We start from the raw sequence: 18,029 nt of genomic DNA on the forward strand, positions 1-18,029 counted from the left end.
GAGTGCAGTAGAACAGAGGGATCTGGGAGTACAGATACATAATTCCCTAAAAGTGATGTCACAGGTAGATAGGGTCGTAAAGAGAGCTTTTGGTACATTAGCCTTTATAAATCAAAGTATTGAATATAAGAGTTGGAATGTATAAGACATTGGTGAGACCGAATTTGGAGTATTGTGTGCAGTTTTGGTCACCTAATTACAGGAAGGATATTAATAAGGTTGAAAGAGTGCAGGGAAGGTTTACAAGGATGTTGCTGGGACTTGAGAAACTGAGTTACAGAGAAAGTTTGAATAGGTTAGGACTTAGTTACCTGGAGTGTAGGAGAATGAGGGGTGATTTGATAGTGGTGTATAAAATTATGATGGGTATAGATAGAGTGAATGCAAGCAGGCTTTTCCCACTGAGGCTAGGGGAGAAAAAAACCCCCCAGAGGTCATGGGTTAAGGGTGAAGGGGGAAAAGTTTAAAGGAAATATTGGGGGGGCTTCTTCACGCAGAGAGCGGTGGGAGTGTGGAATGAGCTGCTAGGTGAAGTGGTGAATGCGGGCTCACTTTTGACATTTAAGAAAAACTTGGACAGGTACATGGATGAGAGGGATTTGGAGGGATACAGCCCAGGTGTAGGTCGGTGGGACTAAGCAGAAAAATGGTTCGGCACAGCCAAGAAGGGCCAAAAGGCCTGTTTCTGTGCTGTAATGTCCTATGATTCTATGGTTCTAACCTCGCAGGAATCTTCAAGTTGGAGATTTAGTCCTGCTCAGGGACAAGCAGATCGCCCGCAACTGCTGGCCAATGGCCAGAATCACTGCCACATTCCCTGGTAGGGATGATCATGTCAGGAAGGCTGAGTTGAAAACTTCTGACCGAGGTGATGTGAAAACTTACCAAAGACCAGTTGCAGAAGTCGTTCTACTTCTACCTAAAGACTGATCTAGAGACTGAAGTTTCGTATCATGCTCATAGTGACCTTACGAAGGTCAGGCGGGGAGTGTGTTGCCCTTAAGGCATTTGTTTAGCTTTATTACATTTTCGCTTTAGTCATTCGCTAGTAATTATTTTCTAGTTAAAGTTAAGGTTGTTGAAAGTAAATTCATTGTCTGGTTGTATCGCGGCATGCGATGACGTCACACCCGGTTTCGCCGTGTCTTGTGGGTAAATACCGGTTTGGAGAAAAGGGAAGGCGGGGGTTTATGTGTGCAGGATCAGCACGAGAAAAGTTTCATTATACGCACTAAGAAACATCATAGAAGCAACGCTGTAAGTTCATAAGATAATCCATATGTTGAAGTAAAAATGTTAACGCTGATTCTGTTAAAAGTAATGATGGTTGATAAAGTTTATTTTCTTGTGCTATTGAAAGCGTTGCTGGATAGTTGGTGTTGAAGTGTATTTAAAGTTGTTGATGGCGTAGGTAGGTTCTGGCTGTATGTTGTACTTTAATGTAATATAGCTTGTTGTACTTTTACAAGTATTTATGATGTAAATATGATGCCAAGAAAGAAACAAATACTGCATATATTTTGTATTGTTTTATCAATGGTTTTCACCACACATTAATGTGGAAGAGTGAACAGTAAACGGTTAATCTTACTGAGATCCTGCCTCATTGACTTTGGTTTAACCCAGTGTTTAGTTCAGAGTTTCTACACCTGCACGAGAACTCTACAGGGTAACTGTCATGTTTGTTCTTTAACAAAGGCAGACTTGTGTGGGTAAAGACACTAGAACTATTTTATTTATGGGTTTATAAAATATCTTCAGCTTGACCACATTTTACTCTGGACACTCCAGCCCACCAGGAGCACGTGTGAGCTGTTCACCAACATCACTTCCAGTTCTGGGTGAACCGTCCTCATGGCACACTGGAAACTAAAGTTCTTTATTACATACACATGTAATAACACATCTTCCCCCTTTAATGAAAAATAAACACAATACTTTGTCCCCATAAACCTGCAAGAAATAATAATGCTTTCCAGCAAAGATATTTACATTAACTTTTATTGTAATGAGCAAATACAGTCCTTTATTCACACAACACTCCCAGTCAGTCTCTGAGATAGTTTAATGATTCCTTTTGAACTTCTTCTTGTTTCCACAGATGTCTTGGTTTTACTTGCTGCGTTAATGCCAGTGTCCTTTTGAGAACTCTCCTCTACATGTTCAATTATTTCACATACTTCTGCCAAAATTATATCCATTCATCTCTGTTCTTGTCTTTGCTGTGTGACTATAATTCACTGCACTTGCCTCATAGTGGAGCCCTGGACTACATTCATGTGATCAGTGAGTCTTTGCATGAGTTCCAACAGATTCTGTCTTCTGTTGGTTGCTTATCATAAGATAGCAACTCTGCCTGTTGCTTTGTGTTGAACTGTTGTTGTTGTTCTCACCTTGGGGATTGCATGGTCTCCCCATCTTTCTTTATATTTTTTCTCTTCAACTTCAGAAAGGATCATGGAGATATTTTGAACCCTAGCTGCATGTTGTGGAAGCAAGACTGGCGACTTCTTCATCATGATCACCCTGTTCAGCACTGGCATCCTGACTGTTATACTGGTATGGATGTCTATGGAAGGTAAAGTTCTTGTGCTTGTCTTGCATAACCTCTCCAGATCTCTCACAGATGCTTTTACAAACTTCTCGAGTTACATTGGGTAAGCATCTAAGCCCCTCAAAGACATCTGTGTACACTTTATTGAGTGTTGCCTGGTCACCTTTGGTCTGTGAAGCTACTACGAATACTCTTTCCACCAGATTGAGCCTTTCACATGCAGTCACACCCAATATTGTCTGTACTTGCTTTTCAACAATCAGTAGCTTTGCCTTTCGGTGTTGTCCCTTGTGCTTGAAGGTCACTGTACAGCCCCTTTCACTGAAATATTTTCTCCAGTATAGCCTGTCACTTTAAACTTCTATGGGTACATCTTGCTCTTTACTTTGAGAGTCTTGTACTCATCCACAGACAACAGATTTGCCTGGGCTCTGGTGTCAAGCTTGAACGGAACTACTGTCTCATTCATGGTCATGGAATGATACGTTCTGTTTTACCAGCACCAGCAGTCTGTAGAGAATCCTCCATTTCCTCAGCAACTGTGTGCACCTTTCTCTTGGTAGCTTTGCTGCACTTACCAAAATGACTCCTCTTCCTACAAATAATATAGGATTTATCATAAGCAGGACCGTGGGATATGTCTACCTCTGCATTTGCTGCATTTGCTGTTTGAGCCTATCCCTTCAGATTGTGGTAACTTAGTGAAATGCCCTGTGCTCCACCCCTCTGTTTTCACAGCCTGCACTGTTGTTTCTGCTCTGTGCAGCTCCTTAGCTTGTGCTCGTGTAGTCTCCGCAGCCCTGCACATATTCACTGCCTTTCTAGTGACAATTTCTTTTCATGGAGCAGGCTTTCCCCAAGTCCATTATTTGAGATTCCATAGACTATTCTGTCTTTAACTTGTGAGTCCCCCAAATCTCTAAACTCACAGGACTTACTCATTGCGTGAAGCTCAGCTAACTATTGGTCAAAGCTGTTCACAAGAAAAGTATTTATATCTGTACACAGGAAAATAATTTATATCTTTCAAATGTGATATTTTTACTTGAGATAAAATACTCATTTTTTTTTCATCAGAGTGTCCAATGTCAAGTCTGTCTCATCAGTTTGAGAGTTGTAATAGATATCCAAAGCACCGTCACCAATTACGTGTAGAAAGATGGTTGCATTCAGTCTGGCTCTACTCGCCACTACTCGCTGTTTGAAGCTTTTCCGATTGTCAGCTAGATCGCTGGTAAACTGCATAACTGTGGGAGGACTTAGGTTTTCCATTACAGAATGTCTTGTGCTTCTCTCACCTCGTATTCTCGGTGAATCCAGTGAACCTTGACAGCTTCAAGACACAATGTGCTCTCTGGCAGCAGCTTCCCTCTGTCGGAAGCAGCGTCTCTTCCTTAGTTGCTTGCAGTATTCAGGTACACTTCGTATTTAAACCTAACACCGACTTCAGGCACCATGTTACAGAATGGCTTCAGCTCAACCACATTTTACTCTGGACACTCCAGCCCCTCAAGAGCACCAGCATCAGTACCGGTCCCCGCTGAACTGTCCTCATGGTACACTGGAAACTGAAGTTCTTTATTACGTACACACATAATAACACAGTATCTAATTATCATGGTTTTTTACTGTTTTAGAAGGGATCCTGAGGAAATAGTTTGGTATTCCCATACCATTCTGTAATGCAGCCAGTCAACATACTTTCCACCACACATCTATAGAAGTCTGTCAAGGTTTCTGATGACATGCCAAATCCCCACAAACTCCTAATGAAGTAGAATGAAGGGAAAAAAAGGGAAATTGAAGCAGAATTCTATATCCTAGAAAGGGAGTCAGTTTATCCTTATCCTTGAAAACAGAACAAGTGCCTCACCTGCTCCTACACCTCCCCTCTCACTACCATTCTTGGCCCCAAACAGTCCTTCCAGGTGAGGCACCACTTCATTTCTGAGTCTGTTGAGGTCATGTACTGTGTCTGGTGCTCCCGGTGTGGTCTCCTGTATATCGGTAAGACCCAATGTAGATTGGGAGACCGTTTCACCGAGCACCTACTCTCTGACTGCCAGTAGAAGTGGGATCTCCCAGTGGCCACCCATTTTAATTCTATTTCCCATTCCCATTCTGATATGTCCATCCATGGCCTCCTCTCCTGTTGTGATGAGGCCACACTCACGTTGGAGGAACAACACCTTATATTCTGTCTGGGTAGCCTCCAACCTGATGGCATGACCATTGATTTCTTGTACTCCCAGTAATGATGCTTGCCCCCTACCTGCTCCTTCACCAGACCCCATTCCCTTTTCCCTCTCTCACCTCATCACCTCCCTTTGGTGTGACTCCCCTCTTTTCTTTCTTCCATGTTCTTTTATCCCACCTATCAGACTCACCTTCTCCAGCCCTGTATCTCTTCCACCAATTGACTTTCCAGCTATTTACTTCATCCCTCCCCCTCCCGTTTCTCTTATCACCCGGCTTCTCTCTCCCCTCCCCCACCTTTTAAATCTATTCCTCATCTTTTTTTTTCTCTAGTCCTGCCAAAGGGTCTTGGCCCAAAAAGTCGACTGTACTTTTTTCCATAGATGCTGCCTGTCCTGATGAGTTCCTTCAGCATTTTGTGTGTGTTGCTTGGATTTCCCGCATCTGCAGATTATTTCTTGAGTCAGTTTATTGATTGATACTTTGATTAAGTACATGTGATTACATATTTTGAAGATGATCTCTTGCAGTAGGTGGTGCAAAAATCTACCCAGATTGCATAAATTGGGTAAGCGTTCAAAAATCTTCCTTCATAAGAACAACTGATGATAAATTGGTGAGAGGAAGAATGTGTAGACAGCTGTAGCATCAAGTATTTGGCATGTTAAAGTATCTTGCTGACATGCAGAAACAAAGCTAAAACAGATGAGGGCCATGTAGTTGACAAGAAACATTAGTTTCTGGGGTGGAAATCAGGAATGATTCAGTGTGCAGGAGTCACTGAAGTATTCCATGTTTTGTCAACGTTTGAATCTAACTCAATTTAGTAATAAGCTTGGAATTCCTATCCATATAAGACATGTTACAGAGGTAATCTCATTCATTCTAACTAGGGGCCACTGTTCAAAAATCAGGGGTCAGCTACTTAAGACAGATATGAAAAAAATTCTTTCATGAGGCTTTTGAACTCTTCTTCAAAGGCAACAAAGCAGAGTCTTTGAACATATTTAAGGCAGCAGAGGTAGATAGATTCTAGGTGAGTAAGGGGGTGAAAGGTAGGACAGGAATGCTGAGTTAAGGCTACAGGCAGATCAAATGTGATCTAATTAAATACAGGAAAAAACTTCTGTTCTGAATTTGTTTGTTCATACGTTCTTGTGTTAAAATATTCAATCTTCTAAAATTGTTAGTTTCATCCTCTTAAAATTTATGACTGTAAAATCAGGGGTGTCAAACTCATTTTAGGTCACAGGCCGGATTGAGCAAAATGCAGCTTCATGCGGGCCGGATCAGTCGGACGCGTGCAAACGCAGCTTTCGTTGCCTCCGTTTTTTCAGCCTGCTCTCATGTGTCTCAGTCTCTGCTATAACTACAAAGTGTTTCACTTTACAAATTCCATTTCTTATGAAGAAGACTGCCGAGCAAGACTGCTGAATAAACACTAAAAACCCTGAAAACCTGGTACCTGAATAAACTCAGCATTATCCATATCATACGCCATAGGCGCTTCGATTACTGGGGCCAGCTTTAATAGTAATTAGATATTATCTCGCGGGCCAAAGATAATTCCACTGCGGGCCTTGAGTTTGACATATATGCTGATCTGCTCTGTGATTTGATCTCTTAGCAATATTTGTGGACCATTCTTGTCAGAAAGTTCTCAGGTGCAAGGATAGTGCCCGGTGGTGTATTTTCTCCTCTGCTCATGGACTTCACAAGTTGTGATAAAGTCAATAGACTTTTAAAAAAATCTTGATTTCTTGTACATGCATATGTTAGAAGATCTTTCTTCTATATATCTTTTCTTAAACTTTCTTCAAAATAGAACGTTTTTGTAAATATATTTTTTCAAATTAAATGCATTTCATCTCTTTTCTCGAAGTGGGATCAATTTACTTCAGTGATATAATAGCTGGGTCCCTGAGGAGAAAAATGATCGTCTTCGAACACGTATATCTAAACGTGGAGCTCCAGGGTAGGTGATTATAAGATAACTGTTGTGTGTATAGAATAACTTATTAGCAATGTTTCAACGACAAATGTCAGAAATTTATGTGTGCATTGCGGATGAGGATAGTGGTTTCCCATGGCTTGATCAGTGAAACTTTCCTGATTAGAATTAGTTGGAGTTATTTGCAAATAGTCCATTCCTGATATCAAAAATTTTAATGTAATTTTATTAAGTTAATTGATTGTGATACTTTTGAATTGGTATGTGTTAATTTCTGCTCCAGAAGATGTTTATATTGTCTATATAAAGCAGTAAAATTGTTTCAATGATAATCAAAAAATGCATTTGCATTATTCCTTTAAACAAAGTGAAAAATTCAAATTGTGGTATAATAACCTCAATTTGAAATTAAATTGCACTTTTGTGCGATTTTTAAAAGTATCTCGAAGTACATCATAGAATTGACACCCAGAAAAGGATAGACGTATTAGGAAAGGTCAACAAAAATGTGGAGCTAAATTGAGAGAAGGGCTGGAAGGGTAAAATAAATTGAAAAAGCAAAGACTTTACAGTAATTGCACAATTACATAGATCATAATGGTTAAGTCAGGATCATCAAAGAAGGGTTTAAAGAAAAGGAACAGAAATTTGAACAGTGATGCTGAAACTTAAGAATATTACCAAGAGTTTAATAAAGTGATAGAAATTAAATCTGATCTTTACATTTTAAAATGGAAGAGTGCAAAGTGCAGGTCAACGAGGCTAGGTGTAACGGTTCAGCAAGGGATGAGAAGGACAGTCTCCTTGTGAAAGTGCTACACTTAAAAGGTTATGGAGTATGGGCAGTTGTGAGAGATCATTGAATGTGGAAGTGGACAAAACCATAGAAGAGGTGTTAACAACAGGTGGTTCAAAGCTGGTGGTTATATGAGTGGAAGTACATAGACTGTGAAATGGAAAGGTGCTGGGAAGAGAACTGAAGAGCCCACAATATGACCTGGATGAGGAAGTGGAGGGATGGGTTAGCAAGTTTGCTGATGACACAAAGGTTGGGGGTGTTGTGGATAGTGTGGAGAGCTGTCAGAGGATACAGTGGGACATTGATAGGATGCAAAACTGGGCTGAGAAGTGGCAGATGGAGTTCAACCCAGATAAGTGTCAAATGCTTCATTTTGATAGGTCAAATATGATGGCAGAATATAGTATTAATGGTAAGACTCTTGGCAGTGTGGAGGATCAGAGGGACCTTGAGGTCTGAGTCCATAGGACGCTCAAAGCAGCTGCACAGGTTGACTCTGTGGTTAAGAAGGCATACAGTGTATTGGCCTTCATCCATCGTGGAATTGAATTTAGGAGCCGAGAGGTACTGTTGCAGCTATATAGGACTCTGGTCAGACCCCACTTGGGGTACTGTGCTCAGTTCTGGTAGCCTCAATACAGGAAGGATGTGGAAACCATAGAAAGAGTGCAGAGGAGAGTTACAAGGATGTTGCCTGGATTGGGGAGCATGCCTTATGAAAGCAGTTTGAGTAAACTCGGCCTTTTCTCCTTGGAGTGACAGAGGATGAGAGGTGACCCGATAGAGATGTATAAGATGATGTGAGGCATTGATCATGTAGATAGTCAGAGGCTTTTTCCCAGGGCTGAAACAGCTGCCACAAGAAGGCACAGGTTTAAAGTGCTTGGGAGTAGGTACAGAGGAGATGTCAGGGGTAAGATTTTTACACAGAGAGTGGTAAGTGCATGGCATGGGCTGCCGGTGACAGTGGTGGAGGCGGATACGATAGGGTCTTTTAAGAGACTTTTGGATAGGTACATGGAGCTTAGTAACATAGAGGGCTATGGGTAACCCTAGTAATTTCTAAGGTAGGGACATATTCGACACAACATTGTGGGCCAAAGGGCCTGTATTGTGCTGTAGGTTTTCTGTGTTTCTAAATTTCTAAAGCTTGAAAACTTCCTGCTTCACCCTGTGCCAGAAGCCAGGGATAGATGATGAAATCAGTTCAGGAGCTGTTTCAGAATCAGTTCATAACGGGCTAAATATATGATTGGAATTCATGAGCCTCTGCTGCTGATTTTGAGAAGCAGCATTCCACCTTAGTGATTCTTCTGAAAAATTTTACCAGAATGGCTTTTAGATTGGGTGGAAGAATCTTGGACTGAGTTCCATATCAGGAATTACATCACATTATATACAGTTCCTGACATACTGGCTGAAGTATATGGGCCATGACACATAAAAAAGCTGAACTTCCAGTGCACACAAACTCATTATTGCTTTATGGTGCTAAATGGTCTTTCTAATCATGTCAGCTTGTTTTACACTGCCTCTGAAATCTATTCTAGACAGAAACATAGAGGATGACGTTAGAGTTCTTGAGAACCAATGGTACATTAGCCCTTGGGGATAGAGGAGACAACAGTGGAGCAGAAGAAACAAATTGCTGAAGAAACTCAAAAGGCCAAGCAGCATCTGTGGGGGCAGAGCGATAGTTGACATTTTAGGGTCAAATTGCAGGGTCATTACACAGAAAGGGTTACACAGTAAAATAGCGGTTAGCGAGACGTGACTACAGCTCGGCGTGTGGGAGTTCAGCGTTCAATTCTGATGCCGTCTGTAAGGAGCTTGTACATTCTCCCTGTGACCATATGGTAAGTCCGCTGGGTGCTCCTGTTTCCTCTCACAGTCCAAAGATGTACAGATTAGTAGTTTGATTCCTCATTGTAAATTTCCTGTGATTAGGCCAGGGTTAGATAGGTGGGCTGCTGTGTGGTGCAGCTCGTTGGGCTAGAAGGGCCTGTTCCACGCTGTAGCTCTAAAAAAATAAATAAAACTTCAGGCATTCCTTTGTCTCCACAGAATTCACTTCACCCTCTGAGTTCCTCCAGCAATTTGTATATTTGCCTTTATTACAATATGGTTTCAAAACAGAACTAAAATTCTTGCTCTAATATATAAGGTCTAGGTAAGACTACAGTTGGAATATTGTGGTCAGGATTTGTCTCCTTAATAAAAAGTATGTACTTGCCATGAAGGGAGGACAGAGAAGATCTATTGGACACTTACCAGGTGTGTGTTTGTTATCTAAGAACATATTGAATTGAATTGAATTGAATGATCTTTATTGTCATTATACATAGATACAATGAAACTCTGTTTGGCTTTCTCTCAGGCAATCAAACAAAGTGGTAGATAAAAACAAGACAGTAATAGATAAACAGTATTAAATAGATAAGTAGCAGAAAATAAGTTACAGCAGCACCAGAATATCACAGTAATGCACAAAGTGCTGTTAGTGCAAGTATTTGAGTCCTTGTGTGTGCTCACAGTTTCAGTCATTGCTCTGTGGGAGTGGTGTGATGGAGGCCACAGCTCTGGGGTAGAAGCTGTTCCCCAGTCTATTTGTTCTGGCTTTTAGTGTCCTGAACCTTTTGCTGGACGGAAGTGGGTCAGACAGGGAGTGGCGGGGGTGTGTAGTGTCTCTGGTTATGCTGATTGCTCTCCTCCTGAATCTGCTGGAATAGATGGTGTCCAGTCCTGGGAGCTCCATCCTGACAATTCACTAGGCCGCCTTCACCACACGATGCAGGTCTTGTCGCTCAGCGGCTGTGCAGCTGGCATACCATACTGTGACGCTGTTGGTCAGGATGGTTTCAATTGTACTTCTGTAGAAGTTAAGCAACAGTTTTTGTGGGAGACGTACAAAAAAGCTGGATGAACTCAGCAGGTCAGGCAGCATCCGTTGAAAGAAGCAGTCCCTTCTTTAGTCCTGATGAAGGGTCTCGACCTGAAATGTTGACTGCTTCTTTCAACGGATGCTGCCCAACCTGCTGAATTCATCCAGCTTTTTTGTATGTCTTGATTTGACCACAGCATCTGCAGTGTACTTTGTGTTTAGTTTTAGTGGGAATTTGGCCTGTTTTAGCTTTCTGAGGAAGAAGAGTCTTTGTTGTGCCTTTTTTACAAGCAGCGAGGTCTTGGTGGTCCATGTCAGCTGTTTTGACAACATAACTCCAAGGAACTTTAGGTTTTCCACACTTTCCACTACCTCTCCTTGTATGTGGAAGGGGGCTGTGTACTCTGTCCTTTGATCTCCTGAAGTGAGATCAAAGTGAGATCCTGAAGTGACTGAGTGGTCCAATCTGTATTCACTAGAGATTAGAAGAATAAGAGGAGATCTCTTTGAACTATATTTTTAAAAAATCATACAAGGTTTGTGGGGATAGATACAGGGAAGATAATTCCTTAGAGTTAGGAGTCCTGGACCAGCAATCACAGTTTCAGAATAAGAGATAGTCCATTTAGTACTGGAAAGAGGAAAACTTTTTCATGAGAGGGTGGTGAATTGTCGGAAGTCATGAAGATGATTGATGTGCGAGATGCTGTGTAACCACAGTGCAAAGTGTCAAGCTTAACTTGCTATAACTTCTTACGTGGCAGAAGCAGGATGGGATATTCTGCAGTTGCCTGAACAGTGCTGCTTTGACAACTGTCGCGAAGCACAACACCAGCCAAGATAAAACAGCCCACTTGATACTAGATTCACTCATTGAAGCGCCGGTGTACTATGACTGCAGACCGCACACCTACCAATGACCAGCCAAGGTGTTTTCACTGATCACAAGCTTGTGGAAAAGGACAAAGTCACAGCTGTGCTAGTTAGATAGATAGATAGATAGATACTTTATTCATCCCCATGGGGAAATTCAACTTTTTTTTGAATGTCCCATACACTTGTTGTAGCAAAACTAATTACATACAATACTTAACTCAGTAAAAAATATGATATGCATCTAAATCACTATCTCAAAAAGCATTAATAATAGCTTTTAAAAAGTTCTTAAGTCCTGGCGGTAGAATTGTAAAGCCTAATGGCATTGGGGAGTATTGACCTCTTCATCCTGTCTGAGGAGCATTGCATCGATAGTAACCTGTCACTGAAACTGCTTCTCTGTCTCTGGATGGTGCTATGTAGAGGATGTTCAGAGTTATCCATAATTGACCGTAGCCTACTCAGCGCCCTTCGCTCAGCTACCGATGTTAAACTCTCCAGTACTTTGCCCACGACAGAGCCCGCCTTCCTTACCAGCTTATTAAGACGTGAGGCGTCCCTCTTCTTAATGCTTCCTCCCCAACACGCCACCACAAAGAAGAGGGCGCTCTCCACAACTGACCTATAGAACATCTTCAGCATCTCACTACAGACATTGAATGACGCCAACCTTCTTAGGAAGTACAGTCGACTCTGTGCCTTCCTGCACAAGGCATCTGTGTTGGCAGTCCAGTCTAGCTTCTCGTCTAACTGTACTCCCAGATACTTGTAGGTCTTAACCTGCTCCACACATTCTCCATTAATGATCACTGGCTCCATATGAGGCCTAGATCTCCTAAAGTCCACCACCATCTCCTTGGTCTTGGTGATATTGAGACGCAGGTAGTTTGAGTTGCACCATATCACAAAGTCCTGTATCAGTTTCCTATACTCCTCCTCCTGTCCATTCCTGACACACCCCACTATGGCCGTGTCATCAGCGAACTTCTGCACATGGCAGGACTCCGAGTTATATTGGAAGTCTGATGTGTACAGGGTGAACAGGACCGGAGAGAGTACGGTTCCCTGCGGTGCCCCTGTGCTGCTGACCACCGTGTCAGACCTACAGTCTCCCAACCGCACATACTGAGGTCTATCTGTCAAGTAGTCCACTATCCAATCCACCATGTGAGAGTCTACTCCCATCTCCGTTAGTTTGTGCCTTAAGATCTTGTTATGCCCATATTCCATAAATTAGAAATAACTGGCAGAAGAGGGAAAGCTGAGACAGAAGAACTTCATAGAATATGCTATGAGAGCTATGAAATAGTTTACTTTTAAAAGATGTCAAGTGCATTGGCGCCCAGTGTGACCAAGGATATGAAGAAATAACAGTAGCTGATATGCTATTGTGTTCCTATCACAATCCCTTCCTTCTCCTTCCCCAACAGTAGCCCTTTCATGGTATCAATTGTAATATAACTTAGTGTTCCATCTCCAAAGGCATCAGAAGGCATTGTTGCAACAGTATTCAAGAGCCTGTGTACCCTGCCTTCAGCCTCATTTAGTAGCACATGGAAGTCCAGTGGCAAAGTTCTGTGTTCCTTTCCTAAATGATGTTCTCTCAGTATAAATGATGCTTTGAGTGGTCATTATCGTAATAATAACTAATTGTATCATCAGCTTCAATTAACAGAGAGTTATTTGAGAAAGTCAGGAATTATTGGCCGCTGCTGGAAGTAATTGTTAAAAGACCACACATGAGCTTCTGAATATTCATGCCCATTTCAGATGTTTCACTTCAAAGATCATGCCAATTAGAAAAGGAAGGCTCAGTAAATTTATGTACCATTTTCTGCCTGGTCTCTGTCCAGGTAATGTCTGAACCTACATAATATTGTTGAAAGAATTCAGTAAGAAAGTAATTGAACAAATAATTGCACAACTTAACAACAAAACTCTAGGCCTTCTTTTGTCAATCAATACATGGAATCAGACTATTACTTGCCTTGAGCAATATCAGTTTGGTTGGTAATGTGAAAATTACTGCATTGCTGTACCTGAATGAGTATTTTAAGAGGTGACAATCAAAATAAATACTTAATACATAAATACTAAAACTAGGATTGTCTTATTCACCTTTCTTTCATGATCTCAGTGCTCAATGCTCAAGAATATACTCCCTGTTGTGAGAACATGTTGAGCAGACATACACATAGTGTTATTGAGAATTATATTTTAAATCAAATATCTTACTCAATTCTCAGGAAGATAATTAAAAACTCACTTAGAATTAGAACTATCCTGGAGTTGATATAAACTTTATGACTGTGACACTTTCTCTACAAACAGAATATGAGCTCTTTCATTTAGATCTCATCATAAACAAGCAGATCTTTCAATATGTCCAGATTCTTTATTTTTGCATCATTTTTCTGATTTTTTTTTTGAACATAATGTTAGGGAGCTGCCTCGAAATATTTTCTGAGTCTGATTCAATTTGAATTAGGTAGGATTTGGATTTCTTCTCAGATAGGAATAGTGGACCTCATTTACAGTCAATGATACTTGATTGATAAGAAATGTAACAGTGTACCATGAAAATACTGAGACAAAGCCTCCTGTTTCTTTTATTCCTCTTAAAATACTCATTCAGTTACAGCAATGTAGTAATTTTCACAACCCTAATGCCAATTAATTGGTTGTGCATCAGGCAATTCTGTGAATTTCAAGTTTACTATGCAGGAAGGGTAAATGTCAGATAGGTCATTTTTTTCATGCTGGTGCCAAATTTGTTCATATTCAACTATTTTCTAGGATTTATTCATTTTGATAATTTTATTTTGAGAGCTTCAGACATGGAATTCATATCATTTCATAGTGAGGACATTGTAAATAAAAGATAGGCTATCTATTTGTTTCGATGGTTATTCTTGATATGGAATTTAGATTTGTTATTTGGCTGCCTTTCTACTTATTTTCCCTGGTTTAAATCAAATGAGGGGGAGATGATTGGGCTAGGCACCAAATGAGCCTGAAATAGATTATGAAAGTTCAGAATCATTTTGAACTTCAAAGCTGATTAACACTTTCTTAGCTTGCTGTGAATAACAGATAGGTGTTAAAATGATGGCTGTGGCCTTTGGTGCTGAGCCACAAGGCTCTCTGAGCTAATATAATCCTCCAGTACTTTTTCTTCTTCTAAGCCTACCTCTTCAATCAAACTTTCAGTGACTTGCCTAATTTTCCCTGTATGTAGCCTGATATCAAGTTTAATCTGACAATACTCCTACAAAGTATCTTGGGAGTATTTTCCTGAATTAATAGTGCCATAAACATAAGTGGTAGTTATCACCCAACTCTAAGATTGGGTTAGTGGTCCATGACTTCATGGATAATTATTTTCATTGAAATTAATCCACATTTCCATTTTACTTTACTGAAAATGCAAATTAGGAATATATTACATGTCTCTCCAGAAAAGTCCCATTGTGGGAAGCCCAGACTGTAAAAGGGATGGATGGTTTGGAGTTTGTAAAATGTGTGCAGGATAGTTTTTTGCAGCAATACATAGAGGTACCGACTAGAGAAGGGGCTGAGTTGGATCTTCTGTTAGGGAATGAGATAGGTCAGATGATGGACGTATGTGTTGGGGAGCACTTCGGGTCCAGTGATCACAATACCATTAGTTTCAATATAATTATGGAGAAGGATAGGGCTGGACCCAGGGTTGAGAATTTTGATTGGAGAAAGGCTAACTTTGAGGAGATGCAAAAGGATTTAGAAGGAGTGGATTGGGACAACTTGTTTTATGGGAAGAATGTAATAGAGAAATGGGGGTCATTTAAAGGTGAAATTTTGAGGGTACAGAATCTTTATGTTCCTGTTAGGTTGAAAGGAAAGGTTAAAAGTTTGAGAGAGCCATGGTTTTCACGGGATATTGGAAACTTGGTTAGGAAAAAGAGAGATATCTACAATGAATATAGGCAGCATGGAGTAAATGCGGTGCTCGAGGAATATAAAGAATGTAAGAAGAATCTTAAGAAAGAAATTAGAAAAGCTAAAAGAAGATATGAGGTTGCTTTGGCAAGTAAGGTGAAAATAAATCCGAAGGGTTTCTACAGTTATATTAATAGCAAAAGGATAGTGAGGGATAAAATTGGTCCCTTAGAGAATCAGAGTGGACAGCTATGTGTGGAGCCAAAAGAGATGGGGGAGATTTTGAACAATTTCTTTTCTTTGGTATTCACTAAGGAGAAGGATGCTGAATTGTGTAAGATAAGGGAAACAAGTAGGGAAGTTATGGAAACTATGTCGATTAAAGAGCAGGAAGTACTGGCGCTTTTAAGGAATATAAAAGTGGATAAATCTCCTGGTCCTGACAGGATATTCCCTAGGACCTTGAGGGAAGTTAGTGTAGAAATAACAGGGGCTCTGACAGAAATATTTCAAATGTCATTAGAAACGGGGATGGTGCCGGAGGATTGGCATATTGCTCATGTGGTTCCATTGCTTAAAAAGGGTTCTAAGAGTAAACCTAGCAATTATAGGCCTGTCAGTTTGACATCAGTGGTGGATAAATTAATGGAAAGTATTCTTAGAGATGGTATATATAATTCTATGGATAGTCAGGGTCTGATTTGGAACAGTCAGCATGGATTTATGCGTGGAAGGTCATGTTTAACAAATCTTATTGAATTTTTTGAAGAGGTTACGAGGAAAGTTGATTAGGGTAAAGTAGTGGATGTAGTCTATATTGTCTTCAGTTAGGCCTTTGACAAGGTTCCACACAGAAGGTTAGTTAGGAAGGTTCAATCGTTAGGTATTGATATTGAAGTAGTAAAATGGATTCAACAGTGGCTGGATGGGAGATGCCAGAGAGTAGTGGTGGATAACTGTTTGTCAGGTTGGAGGCCGGTGACTAGTGGTGTGCCTCAGGGATCTGTACTGGCTCTAATGTTATTTGTTATATACATTAATGACCTGGATGATGGGATGGTAAATTGGATTAGTAAGTATGCAGATGATACTAAGATAGGTCGCGTTGTGGATAATGAAGTAGGTTTTCAAAGCTTGCAGAGAGATTTAGGCTAGTTAGAAGAGTGGGCTGAATGATGGCAGATGGAGTTTAATGCTGATAAGTGTGAAGTGCTACATTTTGGTAGGAATAATCCAAATAGGACAAACATGGTAAATGGTAGGGCATTGAAGAATGCAGTAGAACAGAGTGATCTAGGAATAATGGTGCATAGTTCCCTGAAGGTGGAATCTCATGTGGATAGGGTGGTGAAGAAAGCTTTTGGTATGCTGGCCTTTATAAATCAGAGCATTGAGTATAGGAGTTGGGATGTAATATTAAAATTGTACAAGGCATTGATGAGGCCGAATTTGGAGTATTGTGTACAGTTCTGGTCACCGAATTATAGGAAAGATGTCAACAAAATAGAGAGAGTACAGAGAAGATTTACTAGAATGTTACTTGGGTTTCAGCACCTAAGTTTTACAGGGAAAGGTTGAACAAGTTAGATCTTTATTCTTTGGAGTGTAGAAGGTTGAGGGGGGGACTTGATAGAGGTATTTAAAATTATGAGGGAGATAGATAGAGTTGATGTGGATAGGCTTTTTCCATTGAGAGTAGGGGAGATTCAAACAAGAGAACATGGGTTGAGAGTTAGGGGGCAAAAGTTTAAGGGTAACATGAGGGGGAATTTTTTTACTCAGAGAGTGGTAGCTGTGTGGAATGAGCTTCAAGTAGAAGTGGTAGAGACAGGTTCGGTATTGTCATTTAAAGTAAAATTGGATAGGTATATGGACAGGAAAGGAATGGAGGGTTATGGGCTGAGTGCGGGCCAGTGGGACCAGGTGAGAGTAAGCGTTCAGCACGGACTAGAAGGGCCAAGATGGCCTGTTTCCGTGCTGTAATTGTTATATGGTTATGGTTATATGGAAATATATTAAATAAATACATTCTGATGAAGTTGTGGTGAAGAATCTTCAAAGTGAAACATCAACTTTGTTTCTGTTCAGATTCTGCCTGAAATCAGCTTCATCAATATCTGTTTTGCTTTCAGATTTCCAGCATCTACAGTTCTTTTGACATTTGAATATTTATTGTTCAGCACTAAATTTACTGACATGCAAGATAATGTAATGGGTGGGTGGGGGTAGTGGGGATAAGCTCTCTCTGCTTATTAAATGCTCCTAGCCTCCACGTAGCTTAGCTACTAAGCCCGATAGAACCATTTCTACTGACAGGAGAAAGGACGAGGGCAGGTTACTGACACCTTAAATCCAGTCCTTTCAGGCAAATGGGGCTCGTCAGCTGGGGTTAGCAGGTCATCCACGAGAAGGAAAATTCTGATCTCAAACCTCTGCTGCCTTGCAGCTAATCTCACTCACTGGAAGGCTTTGGGAGTAAACCCCATGGAAATATCCAGAGCTAGAATCCCACAGGTGGTCCGAAGTTGAGTTTAATGCTCACTGGTAACTCCTGCGATGGCAGTGGTGCAAAAATGTTTTGGTCTCTGCTGCTCCTTTGGATTCATCAGTTGTGTGGAAAGGGGGAGCCTGCTACATGGACAACAGCTTGCTCCCCATGTCATCCTTCCCTGGCTTGTGTATCATGTAGATAGCTAGGACGCTGCATCTGTGGTCAACCTCCACCTACGGAGTGCCTCAAGATAGTCAATTTTACATTTAAAAAAAAAACTCTCCTCTGTAAAAATATTCCTTCAACTTCTGTCTTCACTTGCATACTACTTCATGAAGCGTATCTTAGTCAGCTGTGTGGGAA

General features: G+C 40.8%; 1 protein-coding gene across 1 annotated transcript in view; it reads left to right on the top strand.

Annotated features, from left to right (window-relative positions):
• Positions 1-1,181: 1,181 nt before the first annotated feature.
• nmu (neuromedin U) overlaps positions 1,182-18,029 on the top strand; it is a 58,002-nt gene continuing 41,154 nt past the window's right edge. Inside the window, exons 1-2 of the mRNA XM_073064637.1 lie at positions 1,182-1,257; positions 6,633-6,725. Of these exons, the coding sequence (XP_072920738.1) occupies positions 6,683-6,725 (43 nt within the window). The 5' untranslated portion in view covers positions 1,182-1,257; positions 6,633-6,682. The remainder of the gene's footprint in view (positions 1,258-6,632; positions 6,726-18,029) is intronic.

Source organism: Hemitrygon akajei, chromosome 13 (genome assembly GCF_048418815.1).
Source record: "Hemitrygon akajei chromosome 13, sHemAka1.3, whole genome shotgun sequence".
NCBI lineage: Eukaryota > Metazoa > Chordata > Chondrichthyes > Myliobatiformes > Dasyatidae > Hemitrygon > Hemitrygon akajei.